The following is a 27482-nucleotide window of genomic DNA, read 5'->3' on the forward strand; positions in this document are numbered from 1 at the left end:
TACCTCTGGTAGAATTAGGCTGTGAATCCATCTGGTCCTGGACTTTTTTTGGTTGGTAGGCTATTAATTACTGCCTCAATTACAGAACTTGTTATTGGTCTATCCAAGGATTCGACTTCTTTCTCATTTAGACTTGGGAGGGTGTATATGGCCAGGAATATATCCATTTCTTCTAGATTTTCTAGTTTATTTGCATAGAGATGTTTATAGTGTTCTCTGATAGCAGTTTGTATTTCTGTGGGAATAAACCATTTGAAAAAAGAATCAATAAACTGGAGCAGTTATCTTTTGTCTCCATATGGATGTGTACACTTACAACATGTGGAGCTTTCTCTGATTTAACCAGATTGTATTCTTGATTCACTCCTCCCTCCTTGTAAGGCTCCAGTAGCTGTCCTCTGCTTCTTTTCGCTAGCACATTGTTGGACCCTCTCCATCTCTATTCCTAGAAGGCATCAAACCATAAAGGATGACCACAAAGTAATGGGGCACACAAGTGGAACCCTTACCATTTCATAAGGAATGTTTCTATGAAGATATAACATTTAACCTCTATTGAGAGAAAATAGGAGTTTTCCAGGGCAAAGGAGTAGGGGCAGGGTGGTAAACAACATTTTGGGAATGGGGATTTCATGTACAAATATGCAGAGAATGACACAGCCAAATATATTGTAAACATAAAACAGGTAGAAGACACAAAGTTGGCAAGTGTAATAAAAAATGATATCCAAAAAGTTTTTTGACTCTATTTACAGAGTGCCATTCAGAAGTTAACTGATCAATACAAAGGGTGTCTGATTCACTCTGTTTTCAAGAGACATATGTGTGCATGTGTCTTTATAGCAGCATGATTTATATTCCTTTGGGTATATACCCAGTAATGGGATGGCTGGGTCAAATGGTATTTCTAGTTCTAGATCCCTAAGGAATCGCCACACTGACTTCCACAATGGTTGAACTAGTTTACAGTCCCACCAACAGTGTAAAAGTGTTCCTATTTCTCCACATCCTCTCCAGCACCTGTTGTTTCCTGACCTTTTAATGATTGCCATTCTAAGTGGTGTGAGATGATATCTCATTGTAGTTTTGATTTGCATTTCTCTGATGGCCAGTGATGATGAGCATTTTTTATGTGTCTGTTGGCTGCATAAATGTCTTCTTTTGAGAAGTGTCTGTTCATATCCTTCGCCCACTTTTTGATGGGGTTGTTTGTTTTTTTCTTGTAAATTTGTTTGAGTTCTTTGTAGATTCCGGATATTAGCCCTTTGTCAGATGAGTAGATTTCAAAAATTTTCTCCCATTCTGTAGGTTGCCTGTTCACTCCGATGGTAGTTTCTTTTGCTGTGCAGAAGCTCTTTAGTTTAATTAGATCCCATTTGTTAATTTTGTCTTGTATTGGTTTTCAAAGGGAGTACTTTCAGCTTTTGCCCATTCAGTATGATATTGGCTATGGGTTTGTTAGAAATAGCTCATATTATTTTGAGATATGTTCCATCAATGCCTAGCTTATTGAGTGTTTTTAGCATGAAGAGGTGTTAAATTTTATCAAAGCCTTTTCTTCATTTGTTGAGATAATCATGTGGTTTTTATCATTGGTTCTGTTTCTCTGATGGATTATGTTTATTGATTTGCATATGTTGAACCAGCCTTGCATCCCAGTGATGAAGCTGACTTGATCATGGTGGATAAGCTTTCTGATGTGCTGCTGGATTCTGTTTGCCAGTATTTTATTGAGGATTTTTGCATCAATGTTCATCAGGGATACTGGCCTGAAATTTTCTTTTTTTGTTGTGTCTCTGCTAGGTTTTTGTATCAGGATGATGCTGGCCTCATAAAATGAGTTAGGGAGGAGTCCCTCTTTTTCTATTGTTTGGAATAGTTTCAGAAGGAATGGTACCCAGCTCCTTTTTGTACCTCTGGTAGAATTTTTCTGTGAATCTGTCTGATCCTGGGCTTGTTTTGGTTGGTAGGCTATTAATTACTGCCTCAATTTCAGAACTTGTTATTGGTCTATTCAGGGACTCAACTTTTTCCTGCTTTAGTCTTGGGAGGGTGTATGTGTCCAGGAATTTATCTGTTTCTTCTAGATTTTCTAGTTTATTTGTGTAGAGGTGTTTTTAGTATTCTCTGATGGTAGTTTGTATTTCTGTGGGATCAGTGGTGATATCACACTGATGGGGATCCTTTTGTAGGTGACCTGCCCTTTCTCTCTAGCTGCCTTTAACATTCTTTCTTTCATTTCAACTTTGGAAAATCGATGATTTTGGGGATGATCTTGTGTAGAATCTAGCAGGAGTTCTCTGTGTTTCCTCAATTTTACTGTTGGCCTCCCTAGCAAGATTGAGACAATTTTCATGGACGATATCCTGAAATATATGTTCCAAGTTGTTTGGTTTCTCCCCCTCCCTTTCAGGGACACCAGTGATTCATAGATTTGGCCTCTTTACGTAATCCCATACTTCTCAAAGAATTTGTTAACTTTTAAAATTATTTTTTCTTTATTTTTGTCTGACTGTCTTATTTCAGAGAATCAGTCTTCAAGTTCTGAAATTCTGTTTGTTTTTGCTTTTTTGTTTTGTTTTGTTTTGAGACAGTTTTGCTCTTGTTGCCCAGGCTGGAGTGCAATGGCGCAATCTTGGCTCACTGCCACCTCTGCCTCCCAGGTTCAAGCAATTCTCCTGCCTCAGCCTCCCAAGTAGCTGGGATTACAGGCACCTGCCACCATGCTCAGCCAATTTTTGTATTTTTAGTAGAGAGGGGGTTTCACCATTTTGGCCAGGCTGGTCTCGAACTCCTGACCTCAGATAATCTGGCTGCCTCAGCCTGCCAACATGCTGGGATTACAGGCGTGAGCCACCATGCCCAGCCTGAAATTCTTTCTTCAGCTTGGTTTATTCTGCTCTTAATACTTGTGATTGCATTGTGAAATTCTTGTGTTATTCAGCTCTGCCAGGCCTGTTAGGTTCTTTTTTATACTTGTTATTTCATTCTTCACCTCCTATATCACTTCATTGTGATTACCATTTTCCTTGGATTGGGTTTTGCCATTGTCTTGAGTCTTGGTGATCTTTGTTTCTATCCATATTCTGAATTCTATTTCTGTCATTCCAGCCAGTTCAGCCTGGTTAAGAACTATTGTTGGAGAACTGCTGCAGTCATTTGGAGGAAATATGACAGGTACCGAAGTTCTTACCTTGGTTCTTTCTCATCTGTGTGTGTGTGTTCCTTTAACTGCAGTGCAGATTGAACACAGTCAATAGGTTTCTTTTCTGGATGTTTTCACTGGACCAAGACTTTGTGTAGGGTCTTTATTTGAAGCTGACTTCTTGTCTCTGATTTCAGAGGGGGGTATGTTAATGAGGTATTTTTGGTGTTGAAGCCTTGGGGTGTGATCCAGCAGGTGACACTTAGGCTTATTGGTCAGTTGGTAGACTCTTGCCCCGTTGTGTGGCTCCCCTTTGCAGTCATGTTCCCTCTCAGTGCTCTGAAAATGTGGGTTCCTCTCCCCCTTAAATACAGGCTGTAGTTCATGATTTGTCAGTCCTGGGCTGCCCACTGCAGCTCTTGGGTGATTTCAGTGTTTATGTTCTTTTCCCAGCTTAGAGGCGCAGAGGAAGAGATCTTAGTAGTGGTTGTGGCCAAGGGTCATTTGCTTGATTCCTTGGGGCTCCAACTCAGAGAGATGCAGGTCAGCAATTGCTCAGTGCAGTCAACCCAAGATGGAGAGTTTGTGCTGTGGGCCCAAGCCAGGGGTTCCCTGTCTGGTGACAAGCCATGAGGGCTATATGGGACCCGTGGGAGATGGACTGACCTCCTCCCCTTGGGTCAACTGCAGCTCATTGGAGGTATGAATAAGGTACTTAGGGTCTCTACTTCTTCATTAATCTGAGGGTGGCAAAGGCAGTTCCCTTGGGAGCTTTGTCAAGGGAGGTATGGACCTGTTGCTGGCCCAAAGACACCTATAGGAAGTGGCTAGAGACCCCGGTTGGGAGGTCCTGCCCAGTAAGGAGGAATGGGATCAGGACCCATTTTAAAAAGCAGTCTGGCCACGTTTTTGTAGAGCAGCTTTTCTGTGCGGCACTGGGGGTCCACTTCAGTGCCCAGTCACCCCAGACACTCCAAAGCCGAAAGGCTGGAATAGATAAGTCACCCAAACAGTAAAGATGGTGGCCTTCCCCTCCCCTGGGAGTGCCATGCCAGGAGTAATTCAGATCTCTGTTGGTTGGAGTGCTTAGGTGTGGTGGCTTGAGGCCTGAGTTGGGAGGTCCTGCTCAATAAGGAGGAACAGGATTGGGCACCTGCTTAAAGCAGCAGTCTGGCCACATTTTGGTAGAGTGGCTGTACTGTTCTGGGGGATCCCTTCTGTCCCAGGTCAGCTCAGACTCTCCAAAGCCTGAAGGCTGGAATGACTAAGGTACCTGAACAGCAATGATGGCGACCCACCCCAACATCAGGGAGCTCCTTCTTAGGGAGGTGCAATGCCACTACTGGTAGCTGCTGGAATTCCAAGTCAGTGGGTCTTATCTTATGAGGTGCTGTGGAAGTGGGGTCCGTGGGCTGTTGCTGCTCAGCCCCCTGGATTCATCCTCTTTCCTAGGGGTATGTACAGGAGTCTAACCTCCCAGTTTGCTGGAGCTGCAGCTACGTTTGCTAGAAAGCCTCAGCATCTAAGGCTGCAGGGTCTCCATGCATGCCTGAACAGCTGTTATGCCAAGACTCCACCTAGTTCTGTCTGTCAAACTGAAGACTGAAGGCCCTGGTGGAGTGCGTTCACAAGGAGACCTCTTGACCAGCAAGTTGCAAAGATCTGTGGGAGAAGCATGGTTTCCCAGGGCTGCTCATTCACTCACTGCTTCCCTGGGCAAGGGGGAATCCCATGGCTCCATGTTGCTGCTAGGTAGGCCATTGTCCTGTCTTGCATTTGTTTGTTCTCTGTGGGTCAGGCTGTTTCCTTGATTAACCCCAGTGCGAGTACCTGGATGTTTCCATTGAAGGTATTGTATTTATTCACCCCTTCTCTTCCTCTCCATGAGAGCCATGCACACTATCTGCTTCTATTCGGCCATCTTGGCCACTCCTTTTCTTTTTTTTTTTTTTCTTTTTACTATGCTACAAGAAGCAGTTCTTACAGCATTGGTCTATTTTTACTTTTATTATTGGAAATTAAAAATTATTTACTATGTTATTTTTCACTATGGGCTACTTAGAAACTATATTGCTGTTTTTCCAAACTGTGTATTAAAATTCTTTAGTTTTTTAAAATTTTTAAATAATAATTTTATTTAATATAAAAAATATAGAGCACTTCACAAATTTGTGTGTCATCCTTGTGCAAGGGGCCATGATAATATTCTCTGTATTATTCCAATTTTAGTATTTGCTTCCAAAGTGAGCACTGCTAGTTTTTTTAGTTTTTTTTTGTTTAATTCTTGTGGGTTCATAGTGGGTATATACATTTGTGGGGTACATGAGATGTTTTGATACAGGCATGCAATGTTAAATAATCACATCATGGAGAATGGAATATCCATTCCCTCTAGCATTTTTCCTTTGTGTTACAAATAATCCAATTACACTTTTTAAGTTATTTTAAAATGTACAATTGATTTATTATTGACTATAGGCACCCTGTTGTGATATCAAATAGTAGGTCTTATTCATTCTTTCTATTTTTTAAAACCAATTAGCTATCCCAACCTCCCCTCCACCACCATGTCCCCTTCCCAGCCTCTGGTAACGATTCTACTACTGCTCTATGTCCACAAGTTCAATTGTTTTGATTTTTACATTCCACAGATAAGCGAGAACATGCGACGTTTTTGCCTGGCTTATTTCACTTAACATAATGACCTCCGGTTCCATCCATGTTGCTGCAAATGAAAATGACAGGATCTCATTGTTTTTAATGGCTGAGTAGTACTCCATTATGTATATGTACCACATTTTCTCTATCCATTCATCTATTAATGGACACTTAGGTTGCTTCCAAATCTTAGCTACTGTAAGCAGTGCTGGAACAAACATAGGAGTGCAGATATCTCTTTGATATACTGTTTATTTTCTTTTGAGTATATACCTAGGAATGGGATTTCTGGATCATATGGTAGCTCTATGTTTATTTCTGTGCGGAACCTCCAAACTGTTCTCCATAGTGATTGTACTAATTTACATTCCCATCAACAGTGTATGAGGTTTCCCTCTTCTCCACATCCTCACCAGCATTTCTTATTGCCTGTCTTTAAGATAAAGGCCATTTTAACTAGGGTAAAAAGATATCTCATCATAGTTTCGATTTGCTGATGATCAATGATGTTGAGCATATTTTCATACACCTGCTTGCCATTAGTATGTCTTCTTTTGAGAAAGGTCTATTCAGATCTTTCGCCCATTTTTTAATTGGATTGTTAGATATTTTTTCTATAGAGTTGTTTGAGCTCCTTGTATATTCTACTTATTAATCCCTTGTCAGATAGGTAGTTTGAAAATATTTTCTTCCATTCTGTGGGTTGTCTCTTCATTTTGTTGATGTTTTCCTTTGCTTTGCAGAAGCTTTTTAACTTGATGTGATCTCATTTGTCCACTTTTGCTTTGATTGCCTGTGCTTGTTGGGTATGCCTCAAGAAATTTTTGCCCAGAGCATTGTCCTGGAGAATTTCCCCGATATTTTCTTGTAGTAATTTCGTAGTTTGAGGTCGTAGATATGTCTTTAACCTGTTTTGATTTTATTTTTGAATATGTTGAGACATAGGGGCCTAGTTTCATTCTTCTGCATATGGATATCCAGTTTTCCTAGCTCCATTCAGTGAAGAGACTGTCTTTTCCCCCAGTGTATGTTCCTGACACCTTTGTAAAAAATGACTTCACTGTAGGTGTGATGATTTGTTTGTGGGTTCTTTATTCTGTTCCATTGTCCTATGTGTCTGTTTTTACACCAGTACCATGTCATTTTGGTTACTATAGCTTTGTAGTATAATTTGAAGTCAGGTAATGTGATTCCTCCAGTTTTGTTATTTTTGCTTAGGATAGTGTTGGCTATTCTGTAGTTCCACATAAATTTTAGGATTGTTTTTTCTATTTCTCATTTTTTTTTTTTTTTTTTTTGAGACAGGGTCTTGCTCTGTCACCCATGCTGGAGTTCAGTGGTGCGATCCTGGCTCACTGCAACCTCTGCCTCCCAGGCTCAAGCCATCCTCCCACCTCAGCTTCCTGAGTAGCTGGGACTACAGGCGCATGCCACCACACCTGGCTAATTTTTGTATTTTTTTGTAGAGACAGGGTTTTACCATGTTGCCCAGGCTGGTTTCAAACTTCTGAGCTCAAGCAATTCACTCACCTCAGCTTCTCGAAGTGCTGGCATTACAGGCAAGATCCCCTGCATCCTACCTTTTTTTTTCCTGTGAAGAATCTTCACAGATGATAAAAATATAAATTCCATATAAATTTTATGATTTTTTTTATTTCTGTGAAGAATCTTATTGGTATTTTGATAGGCATTGCACTGAGTCTGGAGATTCCTTTGGGTACTATGCACATTTTAACTATGTTGATTCTTTCAATTCATAAACATGGAATATTTTCTATTTTTTGGTGTCCTCATCAATTTATTTCATCAGTGCTTTATAGTTTTCATTAGAGACATCTTTCATTTCTTTGGTTAATTCGTAGGTAGTTAAATTTTTGTTGCTACTGCAAATGGAATTACTTTGTAAATTTCTTTTTCAGATTGTTCACTGTTGGCATATAGAAATGCTACAGATTTTTGGATGTTGATTTTGTATTCTGCAATTTTACTGAATTTGTTTATCAGTTCCAACAGTTTTATTGTGGAGTCTTTAGGTTTTTCCAAATATAAAATTATATCATCTGTAAATGAGGATCATTTGACTTCTTCCTTTTCAATTTGGATGCCCTTTCTTTCCTTCTCTTGTCTGGTTGCTCTAGCTAGGACTTCCAGTACTATGTTGAATAACAATTATGAAAGTGGGCATCCTTGTCATGTTCTAGACCTTAGAGGAAAGGCTTTCTGACTTTTCTCATTCAATATGATACTAGCTGTGAGTCTGTCATATATGGCTTTTATTATGTTGAGGTATGTTCCTTCTATACCTAGTTTTTTGAGTTTTTATTATGAAGGGATGTTAAATTTTATCAAATGCTTTTTTAGCATCAATTAAAATGATCATATGGTTTTCATCCTTCATTCTGCTGATCTGATGTATCACACTGATTGTTGTGCATGTATTGGACTGTCCTTGCATCCCAGATATAAATCCCCCTTGGTCATGATGAATGATTTTTCTAATGTACTGTTGAATTAGGTTTGCTAGTATTTTGTTGAGGATTTTTGCACCAATATTTATCAGAGATATTTGCCAGTAGTGTTTTTTTTTTTAATGTGTCTTTGGTATCAGGGTAATACTGGCATTATAGAAAGAGTCTAGAAGTATTCTCTTCTCCTCTACTTTTCAGAATAGTTTGAGTAGGATTGGTATTAGTTCTTCTCTAATGTTTCGTATAATTCAGCAGTGACACCATTAAGTGCCAGGCTTTTCTTTACTGGGAGGTTTTTTATTACAGCTTCAATCTCATTACTTGATTTTGTTCTGGACAGGTTTTGGATTTCTTCATGGTTCAATTTGTTTTTTTTTTGAGACAGAGTCTCACTCTGTTGCCCAGGCAGGAGTGCAGTGGTGTGGTCTCAGCTCACTGCAACCTCCACCTCCTAGGCTCAAGCAATTATTGTGCCTCAGCCACCCAAGTAGTTGGGATTACAGGCATGTGCCACCATGCCTGGCTAATTTTTTGTACTTTTAGTAGAGTCAGGGATTCACCATGTTGGCCAGGTTTGTCTCAAACTCCTGGCCTCAAGTGATCCACCCACCTTGGCCTCTCAAAGTACAAGCATGAACCACCATGCCTGGCCCATGGTTCAATCTTGTTCTCATAATAGTGAGTGAGTTCTCACAAGACTTGATGGTTCTATAAGTAGAAGCTTCCCCTGCTCTTGCATCTCTCACCTGCCCCCATGTAAGATGTGCTTGCTTCCCCTTCCCCTTCTGCCATGATCGTAAGTTTCCTAAGGCCTCCTATCCATGCTTCCTATTAATCCTGCAGAACTGTGACTGAATTAAACCTCTTTCCTTTATAAATTACCCAGTCTCAGGTAGTATCTTTAAAGCAATGGGAGAATGGACTAATACAGAAAATGGGTACTGGTAGAATAGGGTACTGCTATAAAGATAACCTGAAAGTGTGGAAGCAACTTTGGAACTGGGCAATGGGCAGAGGTTGGAAAGTTTGGAGAGCTCAGAAGAAGACAGGAAGATGTGGGAAAGTTTGGAGCTTCCTAGAGACTTACTGAATGGTTTTGACCAAAATGCTGATAGTGATATGGACAATGAAGTCCAGGTTGAGCTGGTCTCAGATGGAGATGAGGAACTTATGTTTAAAAGGAAATCAGAACATAAAAGTTTGGAAAATTTGCAGTCTGACCATGTGGTATAAAAGTAAAACCCATTTTCTGGGAAGAAAGTCAAGATGGCTGCAGAAATTTGCACAAGTAATGAGGAGCCAAATGTTCATAGCCAAGACAATGGGGAAAATGTCTCCAAGGCATGTCAGAGACCTACTGGGAAGCTTCTCCCATCGCAGGTCTGGAGGCCTAAGAGGGAAAAATGGTTTTGTGGGCCAGGCCAGGGACCTGCTGTTTTGTGCAGCCTCGGGACTTGGTGCTCCATGTCCCAGGCACTCCAGCCTTAGCGGTGGCTAAAAGGGGCCAAGGTATAGCTTAGCATTGCTTCAGAGGGTGCAAGCCCCAAGCCTTGGCAATTTCCACATGGTGTTGGGCCTGTGGATGCACAGAAGGCAAGAGCTGAGGTTTGGGAACCTCCAACTATATTTGAGAGGATGTATGGAAATGCCTGGAAGTCCAGGCAGAAGTCTGCTGCAGGGGTGGGGCCCTCATGGAGACCCTCTGCTAGGTCAGTGCAGAAGAGAAATGTGGGGTTGCAGCCCCCATGCAGAGTCCCCACTGGGGCACTTCCTAGTGCAGCTGTGAGAAGAGGGCCACCATCCTCCAGATCCCAGACCCACTGACAGCTTGCACTGTGTACCTGAAAAAGCCACAGACACTCTGGGTTTTGAACTCGTATGGGTCTTGTAGCTCCTTTATTTTGGCCAATTTCTCTCATTTGGAATGGGAACATTTAACCAATGCCTGTACCCCCACTGTACCTTGGAAGTAACTAACTTGTTTTTGGTTTTACAAGATGAGACTATGGATTTGGACTTTTGAGTTAATGCTGGAATGAATTAAGACTTTGGAGGATTGTTGGGAAGGCATGATTGGTTTTGGAATGTTAGGACATGAGATTTGGGAGAGGACGGGGCAGAATGATATGGTTTGGTTCTGTGTCCCCACCCAAATCTTATCTTGAATTGTAATCCAAATTGTAATCCCCATGTGTTGAGGAAAGGACCGAGTGGGAGGTGATTGGATGATGGGGTGGTTCCCCCATGTGCTTCTCATGATAGTGAGTTCTCACGAGATCTGGTGGTTTTATAAGTAGATGTTTCCATGGCTCTCACGCTTCTTGCCTGCCACCATGTAAGATGTGCTTGCTTTCCCTTAGTCCTCCACCATGATTGTAAGTTTCCTGAGGCCTCCTAACCATGCTTCCTGCTAAGCCTGCGGAACTGTGAGTCAATTAAACCTCTTTCCTTTATAAATTACCTAGTCTCAGGTTTTATCTTTATAGTAGTGTAAGAATGGACTAATACAGATATGGACAGTGAAGTCTGGACTGAGGAGGTCTCAAATGGAGATGAGGAACTTATTGGGAACTGGGATAAAAGTCACTCTTGTTCTGCTTTAGCAAAGAGACTGGTGGCATTATGCCCCTGCTCTAGAGATCTGTGGAACTTTGAACTTGACAGAGATGATTTAGGTTATCTGGCAAAAGAAATTTTTTTTTATAAGACAGGGTCTCACTCTGTCACCCAGGCTAGCATGCAGTTGCGTGATCTCAGTCACTGCAACCTCTGCTTCCCAGGCTCAAGCAATTCTCAAGCCTCAGCCTCCCAAGTAGCTGGGCCTACAGGATCACACCATCACACAGAGCTAATTTTTATATTCTTTATAGAGAAAGGATTTTGCTGTGTTGCCCAGGCTGGTCTCAAACTCCTGAGCTCAAAGTGACCTACCCACCTTAGCCTCCCAAAGTGCTGAGATTATAGGCATGAGCCACCATGTCCGGCCAGGTGGAAGAAATTTCTAAGTAACAAAGCATTCAAGCTGTGGCCTGGCTGCTTCTAAAAGCATATGCTCATTTGCATAAGCACTGAAATGAATTGAAATTTGAACTTATATTTAAAAGGAAGCAGAGCATGAAAGTGTGGAAAATTGCAGCCTGGCTATGTGGTAGAAAAGAAAAACTCATTTTCAGGGGGGGAATTTAAGCCCAAGCTAGCTGCAGAAATTTGCATAAGTAAAGAGGAGCCAAATGTTCATAGCCAAGATAATGGGGAAAATGCCTCCAGGGCATTTCAGAGAACTTCACGGCAGCCCCTCCCATCACAGGCCCAGAAATCTAGGAGGGAAAAATGGTTTCATGGGCTGGGCCTCAGTCCTCAGGCCTCACTGCCCTGTGCCACCTAAGGATACTGCTCCCTGCATTCCAGCCACTCCAGCTCCAGTTGTGGCTAAAAGAGCCCCAGATATGTCTCAGATCACTGCTCCAGAGGGTGCACACTGGAAGCTGCCAAGACTTCTATGTGATGTTAAGCCTGTAGGTGCACAAAGGGCAAGAGTTGAGGCTTGGAAGTGAAGTGACACAAGCACCCCTGTGGCCACCACCACTATGACTTTGTTGGGTCAGATGTGCAGCCAGAACAGCACTGGGTCTCACCCAAGGCCTGCTGTAACCAATCCCTTGCTACTGTCTGTGTTTACACAAGGTCCTGGGACTGTACAATTAGCAGGTGGAAAAGCCACCCAGGCCTGTGTTTTTTTTTTACTTCAGGAAGCAAGTTCCTCAAAACCCCAGGTGGGTCCAGAGATGCTCTCTGGGAGTTGAGGACTAGAGTCAAAAGCTTTAGCAGCCTACCTGGTGTTCTATTTTACTGCAGCTGAGCTGGGACTCAAACTACAAGATGCAATCTTTTTCACTATTCCCTCCCCTTTCCAAAGGCAGGGGAGCCTCACTCCATAGCCACCACCATCACACGCCACAAGGAGTACTGCCAGACTACTGGTAACGTTCCCTTAAGGCTCAAGGGCTCTTAAGTCAGCTGTGGTGAATGCTGCCTGGCCTGGGACTCACCCTTCAGTGGGCTCCCCTCCAGCCCAGGGCAGGTCCAGAAATGCCATCCAAGAATCCAGTCCTGGAATCAAGGACCTCAAGAGCCCACTTGGTGCTCTACTTCTCTGTGGCCATGCTGATACTTAAGGTAGAAGACAAACTCCCCTTTACTTTTCCCTCTGCTTTTTTCAAGCAGAAGGAGTTTCTCCCAATAGCCGCCACAACTGGTAATGTGCTATGTCTCACCTGAAGCTGGGAAGTCTCAGAGGCTCACCCAAAATTCTTGACATAGTACCTGGGTATTGCTGCTGGTTATTCAGGGCTTAAGGGCTCTGTAGTTAGCAGGTGATGAATGCTTCCATGTCTGGGCCCTTTTCTTCAAGGCAGCAGGTTTCCTTCTGGCCCAGGATGTGTCTAGAAATGTTGTCCAAGAGCTAGGGCCTGAAACGGGGGCCTCATGACTGGCCAGTGCCCTATCCTGCTGTGGCTGAGCTGATATCCAAGTTGCAAAACCAGTCCTCCCCATTCTTCCCACTCCTCTCCTCAAGTGGAAGAAAGGACAACCAGGTGTCTTGCAAGCTGTGAAGTCTGATTTTAGAGGAGGAGTGATGCCAGCACTCCCCTAGCCACCCTGGCTGGTGTCTCAGTTGGTCACGTGTCCCCAACACCCCCCCTCCCCGCCAACCCAGTCCACTGACTCTGGGCCTAGTTCAGTGCTAGGACTTATCTTAGAGTTGCAGTCCTTATAGCCTATACTGCCTTTCAAGTTTACTTAGAGACATACAGCACTGTAGCCCCCAGTGGTGAGGTTTGCAGGTACTCAAGTACAGACTGCTGGGACTAGCAATTCCCCTCTGGCTAGGGCTTATTTAAATGCTCCCTCTATGGGCAAGTGTCAGCTGAGTTCAGTCTGATTTTCCTTTCTGCTTTAACAGGACAGCACTGAGTTTAATCCCTCCAATTGCTGTGCTCTCTCTCCCTCAGCATCCAGAGATGCTCTCTGCACCCCACTACAGTTGCCTGGGGCAGGAGTGGTGGTGTCGGGAATTCAAGACTGTTTTTTTCTATTTCTTCGGTCCTTCTTTCAGGGATACAAAGTGATATGAAGATAAAACCAGGTACTAGGAGTGCTCTCCTGATTTTTGGTTCTTATGAAGGTTTTTTTTTTTTTCTGTGTAGATAGTTGTTAAATTGGTGTTCTTGCAGGGGTGACAATCGGTAGAGCCTTCTGTTCCACCATATTGCTCCACCTCTGCTCCTGCTTTCACATTGGGTTATTTTTTAATTTTTTAAATTAATATACTTTATTTTTTGGAGAATTGTTAGGCTTACAGAAAAACTGAATAGAAAGTACAGGAAGCTTCCATTTACTTCCTGTCTCCCCTACCCACATTCTCCCCTATTATTAATATCTTGCATTGGTAGGTACAGTTGATACAATTGATGAATCAATATCAATACATTGTTACTAACTCAATTCATAGTTTACATTGAGGTTCACCCTTTGTGTTGTACATTTCTATGGATTTGAAAAACACATGTCATGTATCTACCATTGCAGCATAATACAGAATAGTTTCACTCCATGAAAATCCCGTGTGTGCCAGCTATTCATTCCATCTCTTTAACACTGCCCCCCACAACTCTGGAAGCCACTGATATTTTTAATCTCTATAGAATCACCTTTTACAACATTGGAAACACAAAAGTATGTCAGCTTTACACCTATTCAAGGATATCTTTGTTGCTTTCAATTTTTGATTAAATCAGCTATAGATATATGTACACAGATTTTTGTGGACAAGTTTTCAATACATTTGTGTAAATACCTAGGAGTGTGATAACTGGATTATATGGTAAGACAATGTTTAGCTTCGTAAGAAACTGCCAAAATGCCTTCCAAATTGGCTGTATCATTTTGCATTCCCGCCAGCAATGAAGGAGAGAGTTTCTGTTGCTCCACAACCCTACCATCATTTCGTGTTGTTGGTGTTTTAGATTGTAGCTATTCTAATAAATTATGTGTGGTGGTATCTCGTTGAGGTTTTAATTTGCAATTCCCTAATGACATGTGATGTTGAGCATCCATAAATATGCTTATTTGTTATCTGTATATCTTCTTTGGTGAAGTATATGTTCAGATTTTTTACTTATTACTTAATGGGTTGTTTCTTCTTACTGTTGAGTTTTAAGAGTTCTATCTATATTCTGTTTCTATCTATATTCTATATTTGTTTCTGATGAAACAAATGTTTCATCAGATATGTGCTTTGCAAATATTTTCTTCCAGTTCATGGCTTGCCTTTCCATTCTCTTAACAGTGCCTTTTACAGAACTGAAGTTTTTCATTTTAAAAAAGTCCAAATGATCATTTTGTTCATTCAAGGAACATTCATGCTTTTTGTATGGTATATAAAACTCATTGCCAAACCCAAAGTCATATACGTTTTCTCCTATATTAGTTTCCAGAAGTTTTAAAGTTCTTTTAAAAAGTTATTTATTTATTTAATTGAAATGTTGTAATTGTATATATGTATGGGGTACAATTTAATGTTTTGATACATATCTATGTTGTATAATGATCCAATCTGGGTAGTCAGTGTATGTATCACCTCATGCATTTACATTCCTTAAGGTGAGAACCTTCAAAAGCCTCTCTTCTAGCTATTTTGTAGTATACAATATTTTAATGTCAACCATAGTCACGATACTGTGCAATAGAACACCAGAATTTACTCCTTCTATCTAATTGTAACTTCGTACCCATTGACCAACTTCTCCTATCCTCCTCTTTTCCTCCGTCTGAAGTCTTTGGTAACCACTGTTCTATTCTTTGCTTCTATGATATCAGCTTAAAAAAACAGATTCCATGTATGAGTGCGATCATGCAGTGCTTGTCTTTTCTGTGTCTGGCTTATTTCATGTATCATGATCTCCTCCAGGTTCATTCATGTTGTCTCAAATCATAGGATTTCATTCCGTTTTATGGCTGAATAGTGTCCCATTGTGTATATATACCACATTTTCAATGTCCATTCACCCATTGATGGACACTTAGATATGTTTCATATCTTGGCTATTGTGAATAGTGCTGCAATAAACATGAGAGTGCAGATATCTCTTCAACATACTGATTTCCTTTATTCTGGGTATAAACTCAGCAGTGGGACTATGAGGTCATATGGTAGTTGTATTTTTACTTTTTTTCTGAGGAACCTCCATACGATTTTCCATAATGGCTATACTACTTTACATTCCCACCAACAGCATATGAGTATTCTTTCTCTCTATCCTTGCCAGCATTTTAAAAAAATCTTTTTGATAATAGCCATCCTAGCTGAAGTGAGGCTTTATCTCCCTTTGGTTTTGATTTGCATTTCTCTGATGATTAGTGATGTTGAGCATTTTTTCATATACCTATTGACCATTTGTATATCTTCTTTTTAAAAATGTCTATTCAGGTCTTTTTGCCCATTATTAGGTTGAGGTATTTGGTTTTTAGCTGTTGAATTGGTTAAGTTCTTTATATATTCTGTATATTAACCTCTTGTCAGATAAATAGTCTTAAAATTTTTTTACATTCTGCAGGTTGTCTCCTCACTCTGTTAGTAGTTTCTTTTGTAGTGCAAAAGTATTTTAGTTTGATATAATCCCGTTTGTGTATCTTTGCTTTTTTTGCCTGTGCTTTTGAGGTCTTATTTTTCAAAATTCTTGAAAAATTCAGCCCAATATTGGGAAGCATTTTCTTTATGTTTTCTTCTACTAGTTTCATAGTTTTTGTGTTCTATATTTAAAATTTTAATCCATTTTAAGTTCATTTTTGTATATGGTGAGAGTTAGGGATCTGGTCTCATTCTTCTGCATATGAATATCCAATTTTGCTAGCATCATTTATTAAAGAGACTGTCTTTTCTCCAATGTGTGTCCTTGGCACCTTTGTCAAGGATCAGGGTTGTTGATTTGTTTCTGGGTTTTACATTCTATTCTATTGGTCTGTGGATCAGTTTCTATGTCACAACCATGATGTTTTGGTTACAATAGCTTTGTAATATATTTTCAAGCCAGGTAGTGTGAGGCCTCCAGCTTCACACTCCAATGGAATCTTTTATGACTTCACATAAATTTTATGGTTTGTTTTTTCTTTATCTGTGAAGAATGTCATTGGTATTTTGATAGGGATTGTATTAAATCTCATTGCTTTGGGTAGTATGGCCATTTTAAAAATATAAATTCTTCCAATCTATGAACACTTCTACTTATCTGTATCCTCTTCAATTTCTTTCATCAAAGTTTTATAGTTTTCAGTGTAGAACTCTTTCACCTGCATGGTTGGTTCTGTTTATTCCTAGGAGTTTGTTGTTGTTGTTGTTGTTGTTGCGATTGTAAATAAAATTGTTTTCTTGATTTCTTTTTAAGATAGTTCACTATTAGCATATTGAAATGGTAATAATTTTTATGTTGATTTTGTAGCCTGTAACTTTTCACTGAATTTGTTTATTATTTCTAGAGGTTTTTTGGTGGAGTCTTTAGGGTTTTCTCTATACAAAATCAAGTCATCTGCAAACAGGACCAATTTGACTTCCTCTTTTCCAATTTGGATGCCTTTTACTTCTTTCTCTTACCTAATTGATCTGGCTAGGACTTCCAGTACAATATTGAAAGTGGGCCTTCTTATTTGGTTCCTGAGCTTTTCCCTGTTCACTATGATGTTCGCTGGGAGTTTGTCATATATGGTCTTTATTGTGTTTAGGTGCATAACTCTATACCTAATTTGTTGAGAAATTTTGTCATGAAATGATGTTGAATCTTGTCAAATTATTTTCTGCATCTATTAAAATATCACATGGTTTCTGTCACTCTTTCTTGTAATGTGGTGTAGTGCATTTGTTGATTTGTGTATGCTAAATCATCTTGCAACACTGGCATTAATCCCACTTGATCATATTGAATAGTCTTTTTAATATGCTGTTGGATTTGGATTGCTAACACCTTACTAAGAATTTTTGCTTGTACATCATCAAGGAGTTTTCGTTGACCTATTGTTTTTGTTGTTGTTGCTGTGTTGTTGTTTGGTTTTGGAATCAGGGCAGTAGTGGCCTGGTAAAACTAGTTTGGCAATACTCATTCCTTTTCAGTTTTCTGGAATAGTTTGAGGAGAATAGGCATTAGCTCTTCAAATGTTTGTAGAATTCAGCACTGAAGCCATTAGTTCCTGAGCTTTTCTTTGGTGAAAGACTTTTTATTACTGATTCAGTTTCCTCGCTCATGTATTACTGATTCAATTTCCTCACTCATCACTGGTCTGTTCAAATTTTCTATTTCTTCATAATTTAATGTTGGTAGGTGATATCTATCCAGGAATTGATCCCTTTCTTCTGTGTTATGAAATTTGTTGTCATAATAGTCGCTTATGACCCTTTGTATTCCTCTACTACCAGTTGTAACTTCTCCTTTTCATCTGTATTTTATTTATTTCAGCCTTCTCTCTCTTTTTTTCTTAGTCTAGATAAAGGCTTTTGGATTTTGTTTTTTAAACCAGCTCTTCATTTCATTGATCTTTATTTTATTAGTCTTTTTTTGTTTATTTCTTCTCTGAGCTTTATCATTTCCTTCCTTCTGCCAATTTTGAGTTTGGTTTGTTCCTGCCTATCTCTAGCCTAAGTCTTAAAGATTAAGAGCTTGTGAACAGAATATTGGCAGAAATATGGACAATAAAGGCCTTTCTGATGAGGTCTCAGATGGAAATGAGGAATATCTTATTAGAAACTGAAGGTAAGGTCATCCTTGTTATGAAGTGGCAATAAACTTGGCTGAATTATCCTCATGACAGAGGACGTTGTGGGAAAAATAATTAAAAAGCAATGAAGCAATGCCCTGGCCAGGCCTGGTGGCTCATGTTTATAATCCCAGCACTTTAAGAGGCTGAGGCAGAAGAATTTCTTGAGCCAGGAGTTCAAGACCAGCCTGAGCAATATAGTGAGACTTCGTCTCTACAAAAAACAAACAATCAAATGATAGATAGATGATAGATAGATAGACTACATATATGCGGTATATATGTACACATGAATATATAGACAAAAATATTTTCTTAATATTTTGCTTAAATATTTCTGTTATACACATACACACATACACACACACACACATATATATATAAACAGACATATATAAAAAACAACAAAATAAAAGTAATACATAATATATATGTATAGACATCTGGCCATAGAAATATCTAAGCAAAATATTAATAAAATAATCTGTATGGCTTCTATCAACTGCTTAGAGTAAATGCTAGAAGAAAGAAAGAATTTAAAGACAGAGTTTATCACTAAAAGGGAAGCAGAGCATAAAGACTTAGAAAATTCTCAGCCTGGATTTTCTTCTCCATCTAAGACTCCCATAATGCATATGTTATTTAGCTTGATGGTGTTTCACTATTTCTTTATGTTCTGTGTACTTTTCTTCATTCCTTCTTGTTTCTTCTACTGAGATCAGATAAGTTCAATTGTCCTATCTTCAAGTATTTTCAAGAAAAGAAGACTTTTTTCCTCTTTGAACAAATCTGCTGTTGAGCAACCCTACTACATTTTTCATTGTAGTTACTGTGCCTTTCCAATCCAGAATTTTCATTTATTCCCTTTCTGTAATTTTCTTTGTTAAAAATGCTCATTTTGTTCATATATTAGTTTTCTGATTCTTCTGGGTTGTTTTTATTTTTGTCCATGTTTTCCCTTAGCTCTTTGACTATACTTCAAACAGTTGTTTTATGGACTTAGTCTAGTAAGTCTGATGTCTAGGTTCTACTGGGGATGATTTCTGTCAATTATTTTGTTCTTTTGAATAAGCCATGTCTTACTGTTTCTTTGTATACTTTGTACTTTTTGTTGTTCATGACAATAGGGTATTTGATTATTATAATGTGGTAACTGAGAACATATTCTCATTCCTTCCGGTAATGCTTTTGAAAAGTTTAATTGTTGAAGGATATAAGGCATTTGTTTAGATATTTTTCCAAACAAATTTAGTCAAGACTGTCTGGTTGTGTATGCTCAGTAAAGATGCTGTTCCTTTAGCTTGCATTAACTAATGTTTTGGCAAAGGTTTCTTTAATTATTGGAGTATTTTGAAGATGGCATTTTCTTGATGTCTGTTTGTTTGTTTGTTGTAAACCTTTGAATTTTTTTCCAAAGCTCTTACACAGTTGATTCAGATAGCTGAATTTCTAGGTTTTTTCTTTTTCAATGTTTCTGTGGGGGAAGGAGAGCTTGCAATTTTCCAGCCTGATATTTTACTGATGTCACTTTCGCTTAAAACTTTTGAAAACATCTATGATTTCAAAAATAATACATACTAATTCATGAAAAGCCAGATGAGACACACAAAGATAGAACTAAATTCAAGAAGATTTTTAAAAGACTAAACACAATACACACACACACACACAAACGATTACTCAAACGTAACTCATTTCTAGAACTTCTCTGTACCCCCAAACAGTCCTCTTCACATCATTGAAATAGTCTGCTAATTTATACAACATTGTGACTAGGGGGTTTCCTGGCTGTATCTTTTCAGTATCTGTGATATTATGATTTTATATATATATATACACACACACACACACACACACACACATATACACACATAGGTTTTCATCCATAGTTCCTGGCTTACAACGCCCACAACCTTGTTATAGTTTTGTTATAATTAATGTTGGAGTGCTTTAGGCCTCAGAAACAGACCTGAAGAAACAGAATCCCTCTCTCTCTCTCTGACCTTTTCCTGTCCTTTTTCACCTATCCAAGGCAGGACTAATCTGATTATGGGGCGGAAGACCCTCATTCCAGAGGGTGTCCTGCCCAATATCCTAAAGGAAGAATGATAAACACAGAGGCCAAGACTGAACAGACAGGCCTTGCTGGGTTTAAACCACGCAGTTTTTCCAATCACATTTCTGTGTGGTTGTCAATCATGCCTATGTAATGAAGCCTCCATACAAACTCAAAAGGGTAGGGTTCAGAGAGCTTCTGGATAGCTGAGCATGTGGGGGCTCCTTGATGATTGTGCACAAGGAGGGCATGGAAGATCTGTGCCCCTTGCACCACACCTCACCCTATGCATCTCTTCTTCTGTATCCTATATGATACCCTTTATAATAACTGGGTAAGCGTAAGTGTTTTCCTGAGTTCCATTCCAACAAATTAACCAAACTGCAAAAAGGAGTCATGGGAACCCCAAATTGAAGCTTGTTGATCAGAAGTTCTGGAGGCCTACACATGTGACTGGTAGCTGAAGCTGGGGACTGGACGCCTAACCTGGGGAATCTGACGCTATACCCAGGTAGATGGTGTCAGAATTGATTTGAAGGACACACACCTGGTATCTGCTGCTTGATGTGTGTGAAAAAAAAACAAAAACACTTTTGGTCACAGACGTCTTCTTTAGTGTTGATTGTTGTTGCAGTGTGAGAACAGAGGACAAAAACGGTTTGACAGTTTGCTGAAAACAGTACCTGAATATAAAAAGCAGCCTAATTATCTTTCTAACATCACTTCCCTCATGTCATCCCCATTCTTACAGATTTCAGTCAAAATTTCCTGTCATGTCAAATAATAAACGGATAACTAGATATTACTCCTCCCCAAAGGGCTCAACTCTTTTTATCTGTTCCTATTTTCCAATAATTCTTAATATACATATAATATATAAATTAGTACATTTTATAATTCTTACCATTACAATTACTTTTATTCCTCTTTCTACTTTTATTACATTACTTTCTTCTAGAAATTATTTTTTTTTATTGTGGCCAGTTTATTTCAGGCTGAGATCAACTCATTCTTGTACTTTAAAAGTACTGAATTTAAAACAAATCTTTCAATGTTGCACACATTTAAATATTAATATATTCTTCTTTTCTAAATATTACCTTGTATAAATCCTCCCAACTAAAAGGTATGACTCATAAGAGGAGAAAAATAAATGAGGTAAGCTGCTGTAGGTAACTTCCTTATACCAAATTGAGTCTGTTTTCATGCAATTCTATGTTAAAACTATTTTTGAAAAGGAAAGGGAGATGGTTTCTGAGATAATTTCATGATGTGCTAATTCTGGATTGAGTCAGAAAGAAGCTAAAGTCAGATCCTTTATAGAAAATTAACTCTTGAGGTGTACTTAGCTTATGATAAAATACACAGATTTTAAGGGTGCAGCTTGATGAGCTTTTATTTGAAATCACCATTGCAATCAAGATATTTGACTGATACTTTACCTTTTTCCAGAAAGGTCCTTTTATGCCCCATTCCCCTGCTCACACATCTAGAAACTAATAATTACATTTCTATTTCCATAGATTAATATGAAGTATCCTAGAACTTCATACAAATTAAAACATAAACTACTCCATTTGCTCTGGCTTCTTTGTCTCATAATTTCTTTGAAATTCAACCATGATCTTGCATGTTTCAGAAGTTTGTTCATGTTATAACAGAGGAGTATTTCAATGAATGAGTATATCAGTTTGTTTATCCATTCACCTATCAAGGACTGGTTCTTGGTTTCCAGATTGTAGAATAAATTTATGAATAATACTGCTATGAACATTCATAGACAAGACTATGTGGTAAGTTCCTAGGACTGAAATTGCTGGATCATAGCGTAGGTATATGTTTAACTTGATAAGAAATTATAGTTACACACCCTAATTTTTCTCATGACATTTTACTCTCCAGTTCATCCATTACCCTCAACTCCATTTGATTTCTATAACCTCTAAGTCTATCCTCAACATTCTTTTAAGAAGTTTCTACTTTCCTTATCATTGTATACGCTTCCCCCTTTTAATTACATGTTGAATCCTTCCCTCATTTAGGCTTGAGAAAAATGTCCTTAAGTGTCGTAAACTTGCATGAAACCCACTTACTCATCAAACCCCACTTATGACTTCCCTTAGAGGACAAGGGACATTTCAGCTCAGTTATACACTGCTATTCTCAATTCCTGCCATTTTTTTCTCTTCCTTTGCCCCCTGGCCTAGGTCTCCAGCTCACTGAAAACAGCCTCCCCTGATGAGCACACCATTGTTATGTAATAGCCTAACCCTTACCTCTCACCTATCAGGGGGTGCCAAGCCTGCAGACTCACTCTGCTTTCCTCATAACTGCCCTGAGGAGAAGGCTGAAGACTGAGGAGTCCTCTTCCTGCCTCCCATTTGACTGCCTTTTCTTTGGTCAAAGGCTTCCTTATTCATGGGACCTGCCTGGGTCCAGGACCCCTTGACAGGTGCTCTCTGGCTGCCTGTCCTCTGGGCACTCTTGTCCCAGGTCTATTGTTTTCATGACCCACCAGGATGGCGCTTCACTTCCTCAGAAATTGTGATCCCCAAGAAAGTGCCTCACAAGAGGGGTGGAATTGAGATGCCAGACCAGCTCTCTTACAGCATGCGTTTCCGGGGCCGAAGACACGTGATTTACATGAAGCTCAAGAAGAACATGATGCCCAGACATTTACCTGTTTTTACTGATAATGACCAAGGGGCCATGCAGGAGAACTACCCTTTTGTCCCACGAGACTGTTACTATGACTGCTACCTGGAAGGGGTTCCAGGGTCTGTGGCCACATTGGACACCTGCCGTGGAGGTCTGCGTGGCATGCTGCAGGTGGATGACCTGACTTACGAAATCAAACCCCTGGAGGCTTCTTCCAAATTTGAGCATGTAGTATCTCTGCTTGTGTCAGAAGAAAGACCAGGAGAGGTTAGTAGATGTAAGACTGAAGGGGAAGAGATAGATCAAGAATCTGAAAAGGTAAAACTGGCTGAGACTCCCAGAGCAGGCCATGTTTATTTGTGGAGGCATCATAGAAAAAACTTGAAACTTCACTACACGGTTACTCATGGATTATTCATGCGCAACCCTAATATGTCACACATAATAGAGAATGTAGTGATTATTAACAGCATCATACATACCATTTTCAAACCAGTTTATTTAAATGTCTATGTACGTCTTTTGTGCATATGGAATCAAAAGGATGCAGTAAAATTAATTGGCAGGCCAGGCCACGTTGCTGTAGATCAGTTTGGTTTGTGGAAATATTACACGGTGTATCAAAAAATTTCACATGATACCTCAGTTGTTTTTACATCAGCTCGACTTGAAGGCAGTGAGTGTTATGCCAACTTTGATGGAATATGCAACCCCAACTGGGGAGCAATGTTTGTGTATTTAATGAGGTATCACCTATTTAGGGGGGCATGTGTTACAGCACATGCACTAGGTCATAACATGGGCTTGAGACATGATTCTGTTGGTTGTTATTGTTTTCGACGAACCAACTGTCTCATGGCTTCTGTTCCTGATCTTAATGATATGATGAGCAATTGTTCTTATGAAGTAATTCAACGCAAGTTTAATCAATGGGATCCTTGTCTGAGTTCTCCAAATGTTCCATACACTAATTTTCCATACGTAGCTCCTCGTTGTGGAGACAAGATCAAAAATCAGAGGGAAGAATGTGACTGTGGCTCCCTTAAAGACTGCGCCAGTGATAGATGTTGTGAGACCTCTTGTACCCTTTCTCTTGGCAGTGTTTGCAATACAGGACTTTGCTGCCATAAGTGTAAATATGCTGCCCCTGGAGTGGTTTGCAGAGACTTGGGTGGTATATGTGATCTACCGGAATACTGTGATGGGAAAAAGGAAGAGTGTCCAAATGACGTCTACATCCAGGATGGGACCCCATGTTCAGCAGTATCTGTTTGTATAAGAGGAAACTGCAGTGACCGTGATATGCAGTGTCAAGCCCTTTTTGGCTACCAAGTGAAAGACGGTTCCCCAGCGTGCTATCAAAAATTGAATAGGATTGGTAACCGATTTGGAAACTGTGGGGTTATTCTACGGCGAGGGGGAAGTAGACCTTTTCCATGTGAAGAAGATGATGTTTTTTGTGGAATGTTGCACTGTAGTGGTGTCAGCCACATTCCCGGTGGAGGTGAGCACACTACATTTCGTAATATATTAGTATATGACATAAAAGAAGAAAAATGCTTTGGCTATGAAGCACACCAGGGGACAGACTTGCCAGAAATGGGGCTGGTAGTGGATGGTGCAACCTGTGGCCCAGGGAGCTACTGTCTTAAACACAATTGTACTTTTTATCAAGACCTGCATTTTGAGTGTGATCTTAAAACATGCAATTACAAAGGAGTATGTAACAACAAAAAACATTGTCACTGTCTGTATGGGTGGCAACCACCAACATGTGAACTGAGAGGAAAAGGGGGTAGTATAGATAGTGGCCCTCCACCTGACAAGCAATATCGTATTGCAGGCAGCACACTTGTAAATACAAACCGAGCACTAGTTTTAATGTGTATTCGTTACATCCTTTTTGTGGTTTCGCTTCTCTTTGGTGGCTTTTCACAAGTAATACAATTTTAGGGAAGAGAAAGGGAAAGAGCCCACACAATGGAGTAAATTACATTGACACTTACTGGGAGATATAATCAATAGTCACTCTGACAATTACATCATCTTTTAGCAATTCAGATGTCATCTTGAAATAAAATCACTTGGCAATTTAAAAAGGTTTGTGTGTTTAAATTTACTTAACACTTCATGTCTGGTCATATTCTCAGTACTTCTATAGATGATGGCAGAAACTCCTAGATTCACTAACAAGAGGACTTGTACTCATTTAAGATTTGAGGTCTAATGTTTTCTAGATACCCCTGTGGCAAATCCTGTTTGCACTAATATGCATTTGCTTTGCTTTAACACTCTTAAGGTCTTTTTCTTTTTCTTATTTTTTGAGACAGGGTCTCACTCTGGCACCCAGGCTGCCAGGCTGGAATGCAGTGGTGCAATCTTGGCTCACTGCAACCTCTGCCTCCTGAGTTCAAGCAATTCTCCTGCTTCAATCTCCTGAGTAGCTGGGATTACAGGCACACACCACCACGCCTGACTAATTTTTGTATTTTTAGGAGAGAGAGGGTTTCACCATGTTGGCCAGACTGGTCTCAAACTCCTGGCCTCAAGTGATTCACCTGCCTCGGCCTCCCAAAGTGCTGGGATTACAGGCGTTAGCCACTGCACCCAGCCTTAAGGTCTTTTTCTGATTGGTTACATTTGAGATGTTTGTTATTTGTCCATTTTATTGTTAGTGTTAAACAAATAAACATAAAAGGCTACTTTGGCAGTTATACGGTAGGAAGATTTTAAAAATCTTTTGTGTCATAGGCACCTTGAATTTCAACAGTGGTTCTACCAACTGCTGATTGTGTGATTATAGGCAAAGTCTTAATATTTCAGAGTTTCAAGGTCCACATTTTACATTCCCAGTTGAAATGTACTTTTCCAAAGCATTGTGACAATCAAAAGAAAGCACTTAGAAAAGCCTGAAACATTTTCGGCACTTGGTACCTGCTGTCTGCTATCATTTTCATTATTCTCAGTATTTCTGCATTGTGTTAAGTCTGGGGAATCCCATATGTAATTTCTCTGGCTTTTTGTCTTTACCGTTAAACTATTACAGAAAGGGTCATTAGTCACTGATAAATCACTTCTCAATTTCTCTGGAAATTAAAGGTATGGGACATCATATTTTAAATCTCCAGGAATTGCCTAAGCGCAGCCTATCTATAAATTACAGGATGGAACTGACACTCTGATAAATGTACAGACACAAAATCTTACCTAAAGGGAAACAGGAAGAATCACTTCAGAAATAGTGCACTAAGGTCGGGCACAGTGACTCATGGCTATAATCCCAGCAATTTGGGGGCCTGAGGTGGGAGGATTCCTCGAGGCCAGGAGTTTGAGACCAACCTGGGCAACATTGTGAGACTCTGTCTCTATAAACTATCAAAAAAAAAAAAAAATACCCAGGCATGGTGACATACACCTGCAGTCCTAGCAATTCAGGAGTCTGAGGAGGGAGGATCAGTTCGAGACCAGCCTGGGCAACATAGTGAGACCTTGTCAACACAAAATATAAAGAAATTGGCTAGGCATGGTGTCACGTGCCTGTGGTCCTAGCTACTCAGGAGGCTGAGGCAGGAAGATCACTTGAGGCCAGGAGTTCAAGACCAACCTGGGCAAGATAGCAAGACCCTGTCTCTAAAAAAAATTTAAAAATCAGCCAGGTGTGACAGTGTATCTCTATAGATCCAGCTTCTTGGGAGGCTGAGGCAGGAGGATCACTTGAGACCAGGAGCTGGAGGTTACAGTGAGTCATGATCCTACCACTGCACTCCAGCTGAGTGAAAGAGTGACACACTGTGTGTGTGTGTGTGTGTGTCTGGGTGTGTTTTAAAAACTTTTCCCTTGTTTTTAAGGCTTGTCATATCCAACAAGAGGTGATGTTCCAGGTCAAATAATAAAAGGGAGCTGGAGATGTGGAAGAAAAGAAGCAAGGGGGACTTTAAGAAGATAGGGATCGGGATAGAAGGGAGGTGAGAATCAGAGGCATAAACTGAGGTAGACAGAAGGGAGGAGACCTTTGGGAAAGGAAGACCATGGAAGTTGTTGAAAACAGGACTCAAGACCAGAGACTGTTCAAAATATTTCTTTTCTTGGTTTCTTCATACCAATTAAAGTAAGTTATTCATGGAGTGTCAGCTATTCTGCTACCCTTTTCTTCTAAGGTGACACAAAAATGCACAAGTTTGACATGCCCCAAGTAACCAAAGGCAGTGCATTTCAAATTTATACCTGATGAAATCACGCCACTTAAGAATTTAACAGATCGATCAACATTGCACCAGACCATATGTCTACACAGATCTGGCCAGGTGTTTGGGTTGAATAGGAGTTTCCGTAGTAGAAGAAATTTGAGATAATAGAAGAGTCTTGTCCCACCTTAGGAAAGTTGCCTAACCTCTCTGCACATCTAAAGAACTCTGAAAGACGGAAGGAAAATGCTGACTTCAGTCTGACAAAAGGGTACCTAGAAAAAAGTCAAAGCATGCAACCACCATGCTCGGAAAGAAAGTCAGGTGATGGGATGATCTGTGCGGCAAACCACCGTGACAGTGTTTACCTATGTAACGAACCTGCATGTCCTATCCTGCACATGTACCACTGACCTTAAAATAAAAGTTGGAAATCAAGAATAAAAATTTAAATGAGGGAAAAAAAAAAGAATCAGAGACCAAGAGCAGGGCTTACCTCTCCACCCAAG

General features: G+C 39.9%; 1 protein-coding gene and 1 non-coding gene across 3 annotated transcripts in view; one reads left to right on the top strand and one right to left on the bottom strand.

Moving 5' to 3' along the window:
* The window catches only part of LOC100432317 (disintegrin and metalloproteinase domain-containing protein 20-like), a 28263-nt gene extending 3375 nt beyond the window's left edge, over positions 1-24888 (top strand). Inside the window, exons 1-2 of one of the 2 annotated variants that reach the window (XM_054530253.2) lie at positions 17729-18071; positions 22339-24888. In XM_054530253.2, the coding sequence (XP_054386228.2) occupies positions 22550-24742 (2193 nt within the window). In that variant the 5' untranslated portion in view covers positions 17729-18071; positions 22339-22549 and the 3' untranslated portion in view covers positions 24743-24888. Of the gene's footprint in view, positions 1-17728; positions 18072-22338 lie in introns of those variants that run through there. The other variant, XM_054530252.2, reaches the window with a different exon arrangement.
* LOC112128983 (U6 spliceosomal RNA) lies at positions 5291-5394 on the bottom strand. Its single transcript, XR_002911412.1, has one exon. It is a non-coding gene; the product is annotated as a U6 spliceosomal RNA (small nuclear RNA).
* Positions 24889-27482: the final 2594 nt, after the last annotated feature.

Source organism: Pongo abelii, chromosome 15, assembly GCF_028885655.2.
Source record: "Pongo abelii isolate AG06213 chromosome 15, NHGRI_mPonAbe1-v2.0_pri, whole genome shotgun sequence".
NCBI lineage: Eukaryota > Metazoa > Chordata > Mammalia > Primates > Hominidae > Pongo > Pongo abelii.